Below are 18,731 nucleotides of genomic sequence, written 5' to 3'. Positions count from 1 at the left end.
GGGGGACCAACTCCATATGAATGCCCATGATTTTGGAATGAGATGTTCGACGAGCAGGTGTCCATATACTTTTTGTCATGTAGTGTATATCTGCCTTCATAAGGCCTACATTGTTTTTGTAAAATTACTCTAATGGCACTGTCACAACTCACAACATTTCTGTTTGGGTGAACAGCCCAATAACTTTTGAGTTCTCAAGAACAGACCGATCTGTCAGATTTACAGCCTAAAAATGACAGAGCAGTTCAAGAACACAAAAGTTTATTGGACTGTTCACCCAAACATAAATATTGTGTTACAGTGCCATTAGACTAGGCCTAATGTAGGCAGATGTATATTCAAATCATCATTAATCATCATTAATAAACCGACGACTCCAATGACTGTGACATGTGCGTCATTCTCAAAACTCTTATTTAGGCTATATTTTGTGAAGTTAATATACAAGACTGGGTCTGGAACATATGTGGCTCCAGAGCATCATGTGGCTCTTTAACTGCCCCTCCCTGGTGATCTATACTGTAGTCATTTAAAGTAATCTATAGACTATAGTAGTAGTAGAATGAACACATATCAAAGAAGTTCTACTCACACTTGAACAACCACATGCAAAATTAGAATATTTTTTAAATATTCAATTGAAGTTGGCTACACCCCTTACTATTCAAAACAATACTGTTTTGTTTTAAATACAGTCAGATGCGCAAAAATGTAGGCTACATAGCCAAAGATGAAGAGGCGAAGCAAGAGGATTTACTCCGCCCAAAATCTGTCTGCGTGAGATAAGCACTTTTCACTCAGAGTACCACAGTATGAGTCATAATACTCATAAAACCTAGCGGTCAAACAGGGAAATGGTTCCAATCGTTTTTCCACCATTCATTTTTCCCATAGGGGATTTTAGAAATACTTAAAATAAGGGCTGTGTTTTGTGTAGGCTTACCCTGGCGTGACGTTTTGATAACCGTGTAAATATCTAGGACTAGGTGACTTTTACGCAAATATTACCCAATTATCCAAGTTGAAATGACGTGGTGTGCCCAGGGGATAATGCCACGTTTCTCAACAGGTTAATTTTCACAGATCTACTGTAACTTTCTCCAACAGGTGATGAGACCTCGCGCAATATCAGACCAACTGCCAGACCACAACCTAGTGGCTCAGGTCTATTTTTACCGGGTAATTCAATTTATTTTTTCACCATTAGACTAGTTTATCATATTTAGTGATGCAAATAGAAGCTACTCCAGTAACACTTACTTAAATCCTCCAAGTATAATGATGACATGATTACAAGGCATATAAAGGGTTATATTATACCTGGATTCTTAAAGTTAAGTGTTACTGTCAGGCAGTCGAGGGTACAATCTAGCCGTACTGCGCCACCTAGGTGTGATATGAGCCCTAGGAACTCAATGGAATAACCATAAAATAACAGGTTCTTGGTTTGGGAGGGGAGCAGTATAACAATTACCCAGAACCAAATCAAGAACCTATTACATTGAGTTCCTAGGGCTCATATCACACCTAGGTGGCGTAGTACAGCTACATTCTACCCTCGGCTGCCTGACATTTGGCATAGTCGTCAGACTTTTAGCTAAACAAACATGATGATGATGCTAATATTTCCCGGTGCACCCTAGGTGCCCAAATTTAAAGGTCCTAACGGTGAATTGAAGTATGGTGAATGGAAAGAGAAGATTCAGGGGCTTTTAGGCATTCAAGAATTTACAGGAATAAAAAAAGTTGAAATCCAGGTAAGCGTGCTGGCAGAGGCGGAGCGTGACAGAGCCACCAAGATATGTATGTATTTAGATTCCCTTTACAGTGAACAAATTCCCATAGCTCGGGTAAGATCTCAGTTTTATAGTTGCAAGCAAAAGCCTGATGAGACTGTAAAAGCATACGTATTGCATTTGAGGGAACTGCATTGCAGGCTTCAGCAGCGCAGCAGGAAACTGACTGGAAGCAGGCTTTAAAAAGAGAAATCATGGAAGAGGTTCAGGACCAGATGAAGGTGTTCATAAGGGACTTTGAAGTTGGAGGTGTCAAAATACCAAACCGAGGAGTTGTAATTGTAAAGTACGAACTTTCAACTGACCCCCCTCATTATTGGTATGAATGTTATCATTGCATGTTAGGATGTGTTATTCAAAAGCCAGGGGAACCCAGTGACTTTGCCTCCAGTCTCAGCAGGTCAAAAGAGGAGCCTCTACCACCTGCCGGTGGACAGATGCCGCCAATTGGAAGGAGGGGTCCCTTGAATATGTTGGGCCTATCGGCCGTCATTAGACCCGCATTCCGTCCAGAAGTGGTGTCGGGAGGAGATGTACCTGCACAGGATCAAGAGGCCGTGGCTACCGCAGGCCGGTGGAAGCCTCGCCTGAACCAGATACTGTGGATGTGGGTGCCCATGGAGCCCAAGACCGGAGTGTGACCACTGTAGTGGCGGTGCCGGACCAGCAGGAGGACTCTGGTACATGGCTTAGTGAGTGGCAGCCTGGTCAGCTGAGTGATCCAGACATCCAGGCTGTCAAATGGTCTGTGGAGATAAAGTTGATGCCAGGGGCGTATTGGTGTGTTGTGTAGGAGGTTTACAGACCTTAACAGCCACGAGCAACGCTTCCAGATTGTCTGTCCAACATCCAGGTACCAGGACGTGTGGATAAAGTATATTGAAGGTGCTGGCCATGTGGGGGTGAGGAGGACCATGTCTCAAATTCGTCAGCACTTCTTCTGGCCACACATGGTAGAGGAGGTATGAGGTTTCACTCTCGGGGTACTACCTGTAGCCTGCAGACAGTGGAGGCTAGGGTCCCCTTAAGCCCCACTGTGTAGGTAGGGAGGGAGAAGCAGTTAAGCAGCATAGGCAGAACCATGCCCGCAAGATTCAGACTTCCTCCCAGGTTCTAGGCAAGCCGGTGTGGGTAGGGGAAGGCAGCGCAGAGACTGGAGTAGATGGTTTTTATACTGCCCCTGCAGTTGAGCCCACTGGGCAGAACAGAGCAGAAGTTTTATCCTGATGCTCCAACCGGGTGACCTTTAGACAACCGTCAGACTGCTATGGAGAGCAGGACAGATTCTGTTTATAATGTAGCAGGAAGGCCAACCTGTCTATACCCCTGGAGCTGCAACTGCTAGACCGAGCCAGGCTTCGGAGAGCCTGATGCACAGGAGCATTGTGTACCTTAAGGTGATTTGCTGATCCGGCTTCACCGTGTGGGAAATTGAGGAGCTGCCGTGAGAGAATCTATACTACTGTAGGTGAACCTGTGAATTTGGACTGGACTGAGGATGACGTTGGCGCCATCTGGTGGAATAAGACTGTCTTTTGAAAGTGACTGTTTCTTGCGGAGATCTAATCAGCATAATATATTTTAGCACTTTTTGGCTGAATACTTTTCTGTAGACATTATTTTTTATAATTTATCACACAAAAATAAAATCTAATGAAAGTTATAATTGTGTACTCTACTTTAGCCTCTGCCTCCTTCTGGGTAATTGTTACACTGCTCCCCTCCTAAATCAAGAACCTGTTATTTTATAATTATTCCATTGAGTATCTACTGGGCTCATATCACATCTAGGTGGCGTAGTATGGCTACATTCTACCCTCGGCTGCCTGACATTACCACGATTCCTTTCATCTGGCAGTGGCCTGCTTGATGAGCTGAAATGTCTCAGAACAATGTGTGCATTTCCTTGTAATCCTTAAGAGCTGTACTTGTTTTTCAGTTGATAGATAAGGAGAGAAGCCAACAGTTGTTAATGAGGATTTTATCAGTAACAACGATCGAAATTCATTGACTTATAAATGCAATAACGTTTATAAACTTGAGGGCCCAGAGCAAGTGATGCATCATAGTGATGGAAAATGGTCACGCAAACCCACTTGTATAGGTAAGTAAATGAATCACTAGCTAAAATGAGCAGGATACCATCACACATCCAACTGTCTTGTCTCATGATGTATCAACCATCATTGACTTTTATATCAACTTCCTATACAGTGGGGGAAAAAAGTATTTAGTCAGCCACCAATTGTGCAAGTTCTCCCACTTAAAAAGATGAGAGAGGCCTGTATTTTCATCATAGGTACACGTCAACTATGACAGACAAAATGAGAAAAAAAATTCCAGAAAATCACATTGTAGGATTTTTTATGAATTTATTTGCAAATTATGGTGGAAAATAAGTATTTGGTCAATAACAAAAGTTTCTCAATACTTTGTTATATACCCTTTGTTGGCAATGACACAGGTCAAACGTTTTCTGTAAGTCTTCACAAGGTTTTCACACACTGTTGCTGGTATTTTGGCCCATTCCTCCATGCAGATCTCCTCTAGAGCAGTGATGTTTTGGGGCTATCGCTGGGCAACACAGACTTTCAACTCCCTCCAAAGATTTTCTATGGGGTTGAGATCTGTAGACTGGCTAGGCCACTCCAGGACCTTGAAATGCTTCTTACGAAGCCACTCCTTCGTTGCCCGGGCAGTGTGTTTGGGATCATTGTCATGCTGAAAGACCCAGGTTTTCACTCAAAATCTCACGATACATGGCCCCATTCATTCTTTCCTTTACACTGATCAGTCGTCCTGGTCCCTTTGCAGAAAAACAGCCCCAAAGCATGATGTTTCCACCCCCATGCTTCACAGTAGGTATGGTGTTCTTTGGATGCAACTCAGCATTCTTTGTCCTCCAAACACGACGAGTTGAGTTTTTACCAAAAAGTTCTATTTTGGTTTCATCTGACCATATGACATTCTCCCAATCCTCTTCTGGATTATCCAAATGCACTCTAGCAAACTTCAGACGGGCCTGGATATGTACTGGCTTAAGCAGGGGGACACGTCTGGCACTGCAGGATTTGAGTCCCTGGCGGCGTAGTGTGTTACTGATGGTAGGCTTTGTTACTTTGGTCCCAGCTCTCTGCAGGTCATTCACTAGGTCCCCCCGTGTGGTTCTGGGATTTTTGCTCACCGTTCTTGTGATCATTTTGACCCCACGGGTGAGATCTTGCGTGGAGCCCCAGATCGAGGGAGATTATCAGTGGTCTTGTATGTCTTCCATTTCCTAATAATTGCTCCCACAGTTGATTTCTTCAAACCAAGCTGCTTACCTATTGCAGATTCAGTCTTCCCAGCCTGGTGCAGGTCTACAATTTTGTTTCTGGTGTCCTTTGACAGCTCTTTGGTCTTGAACATAGTGGAGTTTGGAGTGTGACTGTTTGAGGTTGTGGACAGGTGTCTTTTATACTGATAACAAGTTCAAACAGGTGCCATTAATACAGGTAACGAGTGGAGGACAGAGGAGCCTCTTAAAGAAGAAGTTACAGGTCTGTGAGAGCCAGACATCTTGCTTGTTTGTAGGTGACCAAATACTTATTTTCCACCATAATTTGCAAATAAATTCATTAGAAATCCTACAATGTGATTTTCTGGATTTTTTTTTCTCAATTTGTCTGTCATAGTTGACGTGTACCTATGATGAAAATTACAGGCCTCTCTCATCTTTTTAAGTGGGAGAACTTGCACAATTGGTGGCTGACTAAATACTTGTTTTCCCCACTGTATACCAGATCCCTGTACAGTCTACCAAATGACTTTCGACCGGCTGGATCTTACAAAATATATGTTCGTGAAGGAAGGAGCGAGTCAGACGTTTCCGTGTAAATGACAGGATTATAACAGACCACTACTTTTTGCTGATGTTCGATGTCAGAATGTACATGTGACCCACGGTAGTTGTACACGTAAATATTACGTACTCACAACATAAAATGTTGTATATATAGGTTACATGTAATTTGTATTGCAAATGAGTTACTAGCTAAAATGAAAAAGATACTATCACAAACTCAAAAATATTGCCTCATAATATACACTGTAAACCATTAACATTTTTATATCAACTCTCTTTTTACAAAGCCGGCTGCAAACTGGACCCATGGTTTTATGATTGGCTGGACCTTACACAAGATATGTTTATTAAGGAAGGAAGTCAGACATTGAACTGTAAACAAAAGGATGACCAGGGCCATCATCTTGTTGCAAATGTTGGTTGTCACAATGGATATTCAGCCACTACCGGTTGTAAGTATAATGCGACAGTGAGAATATAATAAATTAAAACACATTTTACACAGGTTTTTGTCGAGTGTGAATACATACTGAGCAAAATTACATATTGTAATTTAGTTACAATAGTATTTTATCAGTTACTGAAAATGCTATCATAGGCCTCATTTGAGTAATTTTAACTGTCATGTCAATCCATTTACGTACCCAGTTAAATTAATATAGGGAACGTTTTTATGCATCCTTACACAGTGAATTATTAAGTGTAAGAGATCATGATTTTAGTCAGGTTGTTCAAGACCTAGATGTGATTGATTAAAATATTTGAGAAAATCCCAGTCATTTACTCATAAACAAATGAATGGTAATTTAATCAACAAAACATTGGTTTCACTCATAGGTATGTTTGGTAAAGCAGGAACATTTAATCAATGGCATTGGGAAATGTTGAGGCCAGCCCCATTAATGCTGCCAGTAGTTGTAGTGTGCCTCTCTTCTCTTACTGTACTGTATGTAACTTCAACACAGTTGTGTATTTTCTTAGCAGGCTGGTGAATCAATACAACATACCCAAAGCTGCAGAAAATCCCCTGAAGAGAGGATATCCCACGTTGGCCACCAATGAAGAGTGTTAATGATATGTTTGATAAAGTTGCTTTTACATTTGGTTCATGATATGGAATATGCCTCACAAGACAGGGTTAATAGGGGAGCAGAGTGGAATGGAGGTCCACCATCTTAAGATGAAAAGACATGTTGGATATAATAATGGGAACAGAATACAGGTATAAGCACAGGCAAAATCCTAGAGGAAAACCTGGTTCAGTCTGCTTTCCAACAGACACTGGGAGACTAATTCACCTTTGAGCAGGACAATAACATTTACATTTTAGTCATTTAGCAGACGCTCTAATCCAGAGCGACTTACAGTTAGTGAGTGCATACATGTTTTTTAAAAATGTTTTTTTATACTGGTCCCCCGTGGGAAACGAACCCACAACCCTGGCATTGCAAACGCCATGCTCTACCAACTGAGCTACACCGGACACAGGAGTTGTCTAGCAATGATCAACAAACAACTTGATAGAGCTTGAAGAATGTTATCAACAAACAACTTGATAGAGCTTGAAGAATGTTATAAATAATAATTGGCAAATATTGTACAATCCAGGTTTGCAAAGCTCTTGGAGTTCACCCCAAAAGACTCAAGGCTGTAATCGCCGCCAAAGGTGCTTCTACAATGTATTGACTCAGGGGTGTGAATACTTATGTAAATGAGATATTTCTGTATTTAATTTTCAATACATTTGCAAACATTTCTTAAAACATGTTTTCACTTTGTCCTTATGGGGTATTGTGGGTAGATGTGTGAGAGAAAAATAATATATTCAATGTATTTTGAATTCAGGCTGTAACACAACAAAATGTGAAATAAGTAAAAGGGTATGAATACTTTTTGAAGGCACTGTACAGTATAATGTGGGTAAAACAGTATGTGAACATTATTAAAGTGACCAGTGTTCAATGACTGATAGGACAGCAGTCTCTAAGGTGCAGGGTAGAGTGCCGGGTGGTAGCCGGCTAGCGACAGTGTCTAAGGTTCAGGGCAGGGTACTAGGTGGAGGCCGGCACGTGATGACTGTTTAACAGTCAGATTGCCTGGAGATAGAAGCTGTTTATCAGTCTCAGTCCCAGCATTGATGCACCTGTACTGTCTCCGCCTTCTAGATGGTAGCGGGGTGAACAGGCCATGGCTCAGGTGGCTGAGGTCTTTGATTATCTTCATGGCCTTCCTGTGACACCGGGTGCTGTAGATGTCCTGGAAGCGAGGCAGTGTGCATTGGGCTAAACGCACCACCCTCTGGAGAGCCCTGCGGTTGCGGGCTGTGCAGTTGCCATACCAGGGTGTGATATAGCCCGACAGAATGCTCTCGATGGTGCATCTGTAGAAATTTGTGAGGGGCCGAACCAAATTTCTCCAGCTTCCTCAGGTTGAAGAAGCGCTGTTGTGCCTTCTTCACCAAGCTGTCGGTGTCAAGGGACCATTTCAGGTCCTCAATGATGTGCACGCTGAGGAAATTGAAGCTTTTGAAACTTCAAGCTTTTGAAACTCTCCACTTTGGCCCCGTCCATGACCTATGCACACTCACTGGACTCTACCCACACACTCACACATACTACACTGACACTGCAACACACAAATACACACACACACACACACACACACACACACACACAGTCTTGAACAGCTAACCTTGTGGGGACACACAATTCAGTCCCATTCAAAATCCTATTTTCCCTAACCCCTAACCCTAAACCTAACCCGTACTCTTACCCTAACCCTGACCTTAACTCTAACCCTAACCCTAGCTCCTAACCCTAACCCTAAGACTAACCCTAGCTCCTAACCCTAACCCTAATTCTAACCCTAACACTCATTCTAACCTTAACCCTAAACCCCCTAGAAATAGCATTTGACCTTGTGGGGACCAACAAAATGTCCCCAGTTGGTCTTTTTTTTTTGTTTACTAATAATTAAACACGTCCACACACACTCACACACAAAACACACACACACATGCATACATGCATATTGACGCCACACACACACACACACACACACACACACACACACACACACACACACACACACACACACACACACACACTCACACATAGACACACTTTCACACTCTTCACATACGCTGCTGCTACTCTGTTTATTATCTGTACTGATTGTCTAGTCACTTTTACCCCTACCTACATGTACTGTACATATTACCTCAATTACTTCAACTACCTCGTATCCCTGCACATTGCCTCGGTACCGGTACTTCCTGTATCTTGTATATAGGTTATTATTGTTATTATTATGTTATTTTATTGTGTTACTATTTCCTTTTTTTTTCTTGCTAATCTGTGTTGTAGGACGTGGAACTCAGATCCCGAATTACACGATCTGACCTAAGACAATGCACTGAGGTATAATAAGAACTGGAGACTGTGGGAAATTATTCTCTTATATTTTAGATGTGCTGTTAGCTTAATAAGAAAGCATTCATGAGTAAACATAAAAGGTTTGTACTGTACTGATATAAATTGTTTAACCTAACAAGCTGTGATTAATGTGAGGAGCTGTTAGGGAGTAGGGTGAGATAAGGCTTGTGACTCACACTGCCTCTTTGTTGAACTGTCCAAGGACATAGGTACAAAGAGTATAGTTAGAATGGGAAAGCACAGGAAAACTGTGTCTATGGGTGCTGACTTTCTGGACAAGTTGTGAGGAAAACAACTGATGCCTGGCAACAGTGAAGCGCCAAGGGGCTGGGACCAGCCTGTGCGCCAACGATAGGCTGAGTAAGTCTAAACCACGCTCAGTCTCTACTCTGATAGGCCAGCAGGGAGCAGGAACTATCTCTGTCAGAGTATTTAAAGAAGAACTTATAACAATGGACCAGTTCTCTGACTGCCCTGTGTGGTATTTCAGTGGACCCGTATATACGAACATCATATATACCATTGAAGTGTTTTGCATTAATTAAAATACTAGTCTATTTTAGAAGATGTGTATTGACCTCTTTTTGTTCCATTACCAGATTTGAATTGACGCAACTTAACAAGACTGGTACCGGTACCGGTACCGAGTCAATGTGCGGGGGTACAGGTTAGTGAAGGTCATTGAGGTAATATGTACATGTAGGTAGGGGTAAAGTGACTATGCATAGATAATAAACAGCAAGTAGCAGCAGCGTAAAAAAAAAAGAAGGGGTGGGGTCAATGGAAATTGTCCGGGTAGCCATTTGATTAACTGTTCAGCAATCTTATGGCTTGGGGGTAGAAGCTGTTAAGGAGCTTTTTGGACCTAGACTTGGCGCTCTGGTACTGCTTGCCGTGCGGTAACAGAGAGAACAGTCTATGACTAGGGTTGCTGACACCACCTGGTATAGAGGTCCTGGATGGCTGGGAGCTTGGCCCCAGTGATGTACTGGGCCGTACACACTACCCTCTGCTATCTCCCGAGTGGCACAGTGGTCTAAGGCACTGCATCACAGTGCTAGCTGTGCCACTAGAGATCCTGGTTCGAATCCAGGCTCTGTCATAGCCGGCCGCGACCGGGAGACCCATGGGGCGGCGCGCACAATTGGCCCAGTGTCATCCAGGGTAGGGGAGGGAATGGCCAGCAGGGGATGTAGCTCAGTTGGTAGAGCATGGCGTTTGCAACGCCAGGGTTGTGGGTTCGATCAAATAATGTATGCACTAACTGTAAGTCGCTCTGGATAAGAGCGTCTGCTAAATGACTAAAATGTAAATGTAATGTAGCGCCTTGCAGTCGGATGCTAAGCAGTTGCCACACCAGGAAGTGATGCAACCAGTCAGGATGCTCTCGATGGTGCAGCTGTAGAACTTCTTCAGGATCTGAGGACCCATGCCAAATCTTTTCAGTCTCCTGAGGGGACTCGTTTACTATGTTATGTCTAGTCTATGAGACTGGGCTGGTTTGTCTTCAGGTTTATTGACTGGGAAAGGGTGAAACTGAGTCAAGAAGACAACAATCACTCAAATGCCTTCACTACAGAATGGCATAAATATCCAACAGAATGAAAGCTAGACGTTGGTCTGACCAATTTGAATCTATGCTTCAATACTGTTTTGATCACCCGGACTGGGAAATGTTCTAAGTCGCCTCTGGGAATAGAATCGACGTATACACTGACTGTGACTGGGCTCATCAGGACGTGCACAGAGGATGTTGTTCCTACTGTGACCATAAGAACTTATCCAAACCAAAAACCTTGGATAGATGGCAGCATTTGTGCAAAACTGAAAGTGTGAACCAGCGCATTTAAACATGACAAGGTGATTAGGAACATGGACGTGTACAAACAGACCAGCTATGACCTCCATAATGCAATCCCTTACAAAAAAACAGGAATCCTGCAGGAATTCAACCTTTTGTGAAGGAATTGTGCAGGTGTCCTGACTATAAGAACTTATCCAAACCAAAAACCGTGGATAGATGGCAGCATTCGTGCAAAAGTATGACTTGTCCTGCAGAAATGTGGAAAATCCTGCACAAACATGACAATTCCTGTAAGTATCCTGCAGGACCGAAACCTGCAGGATTTTGATAATCCTACAGATATGGCATGTCCTGTAGGACCATGACAATTCCTGCAGGAATCCTGCAGGACCGAAACCTGCAGGATTTTGATATTTCTGCAGGATATGGCAATTCCTGTAGGACCAAGAAAATCCCAGCACGAATCCTGCAGAACCGAAACCTGCAAGATTTTGATATTCCTAGGGCCTATCAGATAGTCAAAGTGCTGGAGAAGATAAAGTGTGTGTGGAGGTGAGTGCACTTCGTTTTGTATATAGCTAGCTAGTTTTTGATTCCCCAAAAAACGTGTTTTAAACTCTCCTTTACAATTTACAACAAGAAGATGAACGGCCATGTGACATCTTGGTCACCATAGCAACAGTTGACAGTTGGCAGTTGAGGAAATGGCTGCCAGGCAGTTTAGCTAGCTAGTTCAAGTACTGCTAATAAATAAATAAACACTTTTGCTTCCATGGAAAGTGACAAATGAGGTTTGATATCCCTCTTTAGTACTATGTCTCTGTAGTACTGTTGTCACAAGTTAGACTATAATTTTTAAATGTTTTGAAACAGATGGTGATAGATTAGATTTTTTGAAAGGCTAATGGCTTCTAGTCTAAAGTAGCACTTGACGACGGTAACCAATGATCATGACATGTAAATAAGGAAGTGATTGCATTTAAATACACTGAACAAAAATATAAATGCAACATGTTTCATGAGTTTCATGAGCTAGTTAGACTCCTCAAATAGGCGACATTTAACATTTGGTAATCAGAGCAAAATTCAAGTACACAAACAATCCTGAAAATATGCTGCATAATATCTCCCTCAAATTGCAATTAGTTCACATTACATCAGCCATAATAGCAGTATTTTGTCAGTATGCCATTATCAGTATACTGTGTTGTTTGGCTCCCTCTAGTGGGTGTTTATAGAAGTCATTAAATTAGTTGATATCAAAGTGCAATTGACCTATAGAAAAACATGAAGAACTGTGTAAACAACTTTATTGCAAAATAGCTAAGTACATTTTACTCACTGAGTTGCTTTGCAAATAACAGAATACAATAGCATCACTAACAATCCAGTATAACACATACACTGAGTATACCAAACATTAGGAACACTTTCCTAATGAGTTGCACCCACCACTTTTGCCCTCAGAACATCCGGGGCATGGACTTTACAAAGTGTCAAAAGCATCCTTAAGGGATGCTAGCCCATGTTGACTCCAATGCTTCCCACAGTTGTGTCAACTTGGCTGAATGTCCTTTGGGTGGTGGACTGTTGAGTGTGAAAAACCTTGCCCATTCACCCTCTCAATGGCACACACACAATCCATGTCTCAACTGTCTCAAGGCTTAAAAATCCTTCTTTAACCTTACTCCTCCTCTTCATCTACACTGATTGAAGTGGATTTAACAAGTGACATCAGTAAGTGATCAATGCTTTCACCTGGATTCACCTGGTCAGTCTATGTCATTGAAAGTTCTTAATGTTTTTTATACTCAGTGTACGTGCCATTTCACTTGTTAAGATCAACATAATATCCCAGTGTGAAATCACTTGTTCTTAATGTTTTGTATACTCAGTGTAGAGACACACCAGAACACACACACTCTCTGTATGACAAGGTGACTTTTATCAATATACGGAATTCACCTGTATTTACCCCCAAAAATGAAACGCTAATTAGCTGCTAATGTGGCTATCATAAAGAACTACAAATGCCATGATGATCTAGACGAGACTGCCAAATTGAGGCAAAGGTAAGAATCTCTGGTTTAACTATCTAATGTTAGCTAAATGTAGTAATGAATAAATTGCCTACATTTCTTTAATGGACAATTCTGTGAACTGTCTCGTGCAAGTTTTGACACAATACCTGTTAGTAAAGGTGCCTGCTAGAGATGACGTGCAGGAGCTTGCAGAGATTAGTAGTTTTGCATGATGACTACTTGATTGCTAATTATTATTTTTTGAATCTGAGAGTAAATACAGCCGAATATATTGATAAAAGTCACCTTGTCCGAGAGAGATTTACATGGTTATCAAAACGTCACGCAAGGGTAAGCCTACACGAAACACAGCCCTTATCTTAAGTGTTTCTAAAATCCCCTATGGGAAAATGAATGGTGGAAAAACCATGTCCCTGTTTGACTGCTAGGTTTTATGGGTATTTTGACACCTCCACTGTGGGGCTCTATTCACCTCAAGGACCCCTATGTTATGGTGTACAACAGGCCCCCCCGAAGAGGAGAACATTGACAAACGACGCTTACTGCCCCTCGGGAAAGCATTTGTGCAAGCAAAATCATTTTCAAACCTACCTTAGGAGTGTAAGCACGCTAAGTAAAAAACGAAATCCACTGGCATATTTATTCTGAGAAAAAAACTGAAAATGTATAATTTCCTGAATATCTCAGAACGCCACCTTCCTATTCTTGGAGAAATGTCGCATACACAAACCGCGCTCATTCATTGGCTGTTTCAGCGCCTTTGTGTAACAGCAACCAGACAAAAATTACACACAAAAAAGGCAGACACAAAACCATGCACGTTTTCTCTAATATTTATGTAAGTGTAAATTGTTGTAAACGGTAAAGCCTTTGTGTTCATTGATAAACATGAAGAATGTGCTGAACTTGATCACATGATACGCCTACGCACCTTTATAGGCTATGTGGCATTGTGGGTAATGTAGGATAAGGCCTAGAAATTGTTTATAAGGAAACCTATAGTAGGCCATAGAGAGACATAGGATAAGGGGGATTGTGAATGCCTTCATCTAACAGTCTCAGAGTCATAACATAATTGATCATGAATAAAGGAGAATGATAAAAAATATTGAGTAGGAAATTAATGATTGGAAAACCATTAAATGTTACACAACAAACTGTTTCATAGTGTTTTATTCAGTCAGGTTGAAACAGTATGACTTATTCCTCTGAACTCCTAGTGGAGCAAAAGGCCTCAGCGGTGCATTTCCAGTTAACTCTTTTCTGGGCGGTTTTCTTGACCTCATTCCAGGTGGTTCCTGGTTTTGACTAGGTAGTATACAGCTACGACCGGAAGTTTGTTTTTCGTAGCAGGTTAGGATAACTTACGCAGCAGGTTAGGTGAATTAACTTGCCACGTTTGGATAATTAGATTATGGTTAGGAAACAGTTTAGGGTTAGCTAGAATGCTCTCCTAACCTGCTACAGAAAGTAACTTCCAGTCGTAACTGTACTCCATCTTGTCACAATCGTGGTTACTGCCTTCTTCATCTCTTCCTCATTCGTCCTTCCCCATGTCTTCTTTGGGCGGCCAACCTTCCTTTTACTTTAACAGTATAAACCCCTTCAATGTTCTGCCCTTGTTCTCCCTAATTTCAGACCCACTTGCAATTTGTATTATGAATATGACATGTTATTCACATACACTACATTAGGCAACTAAATATGTCAGCATCAACAAATGTGAATGAATCAGCATTAATGTGTAGCAAGTAAAAACTATACCTCAGTGAGATTTACTGACATCATGCAAATTGGCTCCCCATGTAGAGTATGCTACTGCTGTGTTTTCCTGTACAGTAGGTTTGATTCAACACCTGTACCAGTGTTTCATTATTGAACATGTTTTGGTGACAGAGGTGCCATAGCGACACAGATTAGAGCCATATTGCCTCCTCTGGCCAATGCTGATTCTGCCTCAACTGGCTAAATGCACACTACTTAACAACTACATAATATAGGGGTCCTCCTACTCCTAATATAGGTGAGGTAGGTTCCAGTCTCTTATGTAAGCTTTCGTGTTTCTAGAATGGAGATGTTTTCCATTGCTCAAATTAGTCCTGTAAACTCCTCCCTGGACAACACTCCATTTGTAAGACATTTTAAGTGCATTAACTTAATCCCAAATAGGCTATATGGGTTGTAGTGATCCCAGCATTAGACTGGAATGGGCAGCCATTCATGTATGGGGGAAACACAAAGGAAGAAGCTGATATCTGTTGTGATGGTTTCCAAACCACTTCTGTGAAATGCAATGGAGTCATATACCGATATTTCGACTTCTACTGATTAGGAGGACTTGGCAAGGACCATGTTGAGAATCAACGTGTGTGTTTGGATTTTGTGGTTGTGCTATACAGGTAATTCTGCTCTCTTGTTCATGCCCACTGGGCACAGACATCAGTTCAACGTCTAGTTTTGATTTACATTTGGTTGAGTTGTCAACTAATGTGAATTCAACTTGAAATCAACAACAAAAATTCCCCATGTTATTGGATTAAGGTTAAAAGTTGGGTGAAAAAAAGACAAAATTCCCTTACCTTCATGACTTTTTAAAAAATCCAATCAGTTTTCAACGTCATTTTTTTGGTTGAAATGACATGGAAACAATGTTAATTCAATCCGTTTTTGCCCAGTGGATGTTGTTTGTTGTTGTTTCTTCTGTGAGATCCCATGCTTTACAGTGTACAGTGCATTGTGTTACAAAGAGTATATATAATTGTGTCATAATGCTAATGTTCACGTATACCTTTTTAACCTAATTATGTATTTTCTATCATGTTCAAACTAAATGTCACGAAATAAACTACAAGTATCTATTTCTATAATTAAAGTTATATTTATTGGTTGATATCAATCAAGTAGTACACATGTGCAAGTACGTGAACATGTTCTACCAACCAATCTGCAAAATAGTGTCATACTTCCATAGATAAAGTAATTAACTAGATATGTGTGAAAACGGATATATTGGAAAATAATGATGGATGAAGTTTTTTTTAAACAAACTAGTAATCAATGGCATGTCATGGGCCAAACTTTCACATTGATGTTTCTTAGTATGGCCAAATATAATATTTGTCCATTTCCAATAGGTGCCATATCATATGAATAACATATCAATTCCACGTAGATGCAAAATGAATTGCCAACTGGTTTTATTGTAGGATGCAAATATATCTGATTAAGTTTACCTATCTACACAGGTGGTCTCTGTGAGGAGGACACTTATGCATGTGAACTGCAACCGTGTCAGAATGGTGGCGTCTGCGACAGCCAACATGGCGGCTACAGGTGCATCTGCTCTCAACAGAACCAAGATGGCCGACTGTACGGAGGTGAGAATTGCACAGTCGCCCTCCTGGGCTGCAACGGCAACCGCTGCAAGAACGGTGGCATCTGCTCTCCCCTCTTTCTGAACTACCGCCACACCTACACCTGCACCTGCCGTGCAGGCTTCACCGGCTCCAAGTGTCAGACGTCAACCATCTTCTCCTTCGAGACCAGCGGCTACATGTATGTGGAGACCCAGCAATCGGACCCTGAAGTCCCTCTCAACGTCACCCTTAGCTTCAAGACGGACCGGCCTGTCGGCACCCTCCTCCAGCGCCGGGTCGACGACCTGCTGCTCACCATTGAGCTGGTAGACAGCCGCTTACGCCTCAGCATGCTAAGAGCTCAAGGGACAAGAAACCCAGTGGTCCTGGAGCTACCGCCGAGCGTGGCGGACAGCCAGTGGCACACGGTGGAGGCCTGGCTGGGAGGTGAGGAGGGGGGGAGCGGTATCAGGCTGCTTCACTCCCCCTGCGCTGAGGTGGGCTGCACCAGGGAGTTCCCCGCCACCGAGACACCCCTGCTGGAGCAAGGCTCCGGCCTACGAGAACCCAGCTCGGTCCGCCACAGCCTCTTTCTAGGAGGGGTGGGACTGGGCTGGGGCTCCGGTGGGGTGGCAGGGGAGAGGGAGGCTGAGGCTGCTGACCCGCCTGATGCACCTGCCCCACCTAGCCCAGCTGCTTACTTCCTAGGCTGCTTCCGGGACGTGTTTGTGGAGTCACGGCTGGTAGTACCCGCCGCCGCCAACTCACCGGCTCAGGTCAACGTCACAGCCGGGTGCAGCGACAGGGACAAGTGTGATGACAGCCCGTGTCAGAACCGGGGGCATTGCGTAAACCAGGGATGGAGGAGCTATGTGTGCGAGTGCTACAGACCGTACGAGGGGACTACGGACTGCGCTGAGGGTAAGGCCTGAGGGATGTGGTCTTGCATGTCTGAAAACACTGTAAATGTAGCAGCAAAACACTTGAACAGTGCAAAATATGAAAACAATGGGCATTATGAAACCGTAACATAATACAATATGAGAGCCACACCTTCAGAATATATTCATAGGTTTTCTGCTCTATTTTGATATTTTCCATTCCATTTCAATAATCTCACATATCCTATTAGTGCAAGCGTGTGCTTCTCATACAGCTTGGATAAATGTAGCTTACAACAATAAAATGGTCAAACTGAGAAGTAGGGATCATTTTGGACTTCACTAAGGACTCTGGTATGAGTTTCATAAACTAAATCACCTGACATCAACAGATCAGCCTCAATAGAATCACTACAAAATCTAAATGGCTGGCATCCTAATGTGGCACCTAAGATGTGGATAAAAGTAGCCTGTGGCAGACTGCAAAGGAGCTTAGAGAACTAGTTAAAATAGCATGCACACACATGCAACCGTGTAAACATGCACGTATGTACACACACACGTGTACACACACATAGGCATGCACACTTACACACACCCATGCATGTACACATATACAGTGAGAGAAAAAAGTATTTGATCCCCTGCTGATTTTGTACGTTTGCCCACTGACAAAGACATGATCAGTCTATAGTTTTAATGGTAGGTTTATTTGAACAGTGAGAGACAGAACAACAACAAAACAATCCAGAAAAACACATGTCAAAAATGTTATAAATTGATTTGTATTTTAATGAGGGAAATAAGTATTTGACCCCCTCTCAATCAGAAAGATTTCTGGCTCCCAGGTGTCTTTTATACAGGTAACGAGCTGAGATTAGGAGCACACTCTTAAAGGGAGTGCTCCTAATCTCAGTTTGTTATCTGTATAAAAGACACCTGTCCACAGAAGCAATCAATCAATCAGATTCCAAACTCTCCACCATGGCCAAGACCAAAGAGCTCTCCAATGATGTCAGGGACAAGATTGTAGACCTACACAAGGCTGGAATGGGCTACAAGACCATCGCCAAGCAGCTTGGTGAGAAGGTGACAACAGTTGGTGAGATTATTTGCAAATGGAAGAAACACAAAATAATTGTCAAAAAAATCCAGAAAAACACATGTCAAAAATGTTATAAATTGATTTGCATTTTAATGAGGGAAATAAGTATTTGACCCCTCTGCAAAACATGACTTAGTACTTGGTGGCACAACCCTTGTTGGCAATCACAGAGGTCAGACGTTTCTTGTAGTTGGCCACCAGGTTTGCACACATCTCAGGAGGGATTTTGTCCCACTCCTCTTTGCAGATCTTCTCCAAGTCATTAAGGTTTCATGCCTGACGTTTGGCAACTCGAACATTCATCTCCATCCACAGAATTTCTATGGGATTAAGGTCTGGAGACTGGCTAGGCCACTCCAGGACCTTAATGTGCTTCTTCTTGAGCTACTCCTTTGTTGCCTTGGCCGTGTGTTTTGGGTCATTGTCATGCTGGAATACCCATCCACGACCCATTTTCAATGCCCTGGCT

General features: G+C 42.4%; 1 protein-coding gene across 1 annotated transcript in view; it reads left to right on the top strand.

The window, feature by feature from the left end:
* Positions 1–11,239: 11,239 nt before the first annotated feature.
* Positions 11,240–18,731, top strand: part of LOC311150511 (protein crumbs homolog 1-like) — a gene marked incomplete at both ends in the record, with an annotated part of 45,004 nt that continues 37,512 nt past the window's right edge. The window contains 3 exons of the mRNA XM_084187999.1: positions 11,240–11,430; positions 11,705–11,718; positions 16,166–17,197. Of these exons, the coding sequence (XP_084044125.1) occupies positions 11,240–11,430; positions 11,705–11,718; positions 16,166–17,197 (1,237 nt within the window). The remainder of the gene's footprint in view (positions 11,431–11,704; positions 11,719–16,165; positions 17,198–18,731) is intronic.

Source organism: Coregonus lavaretus (genome assembly GCF_964263955.1).
Source record: "Coregonus lavaretus genome assembly, chromosome: 23".
Lineage (NCBI taxonomy): Eukaryota > Metazoa > Chordata > Actinopteri > Salmoniformes > Salmonidae > Coregonus > Coregonus lavaretus.
This window is presented reverse-complemented; position numbering and strand designations above follow the sequence as displayed.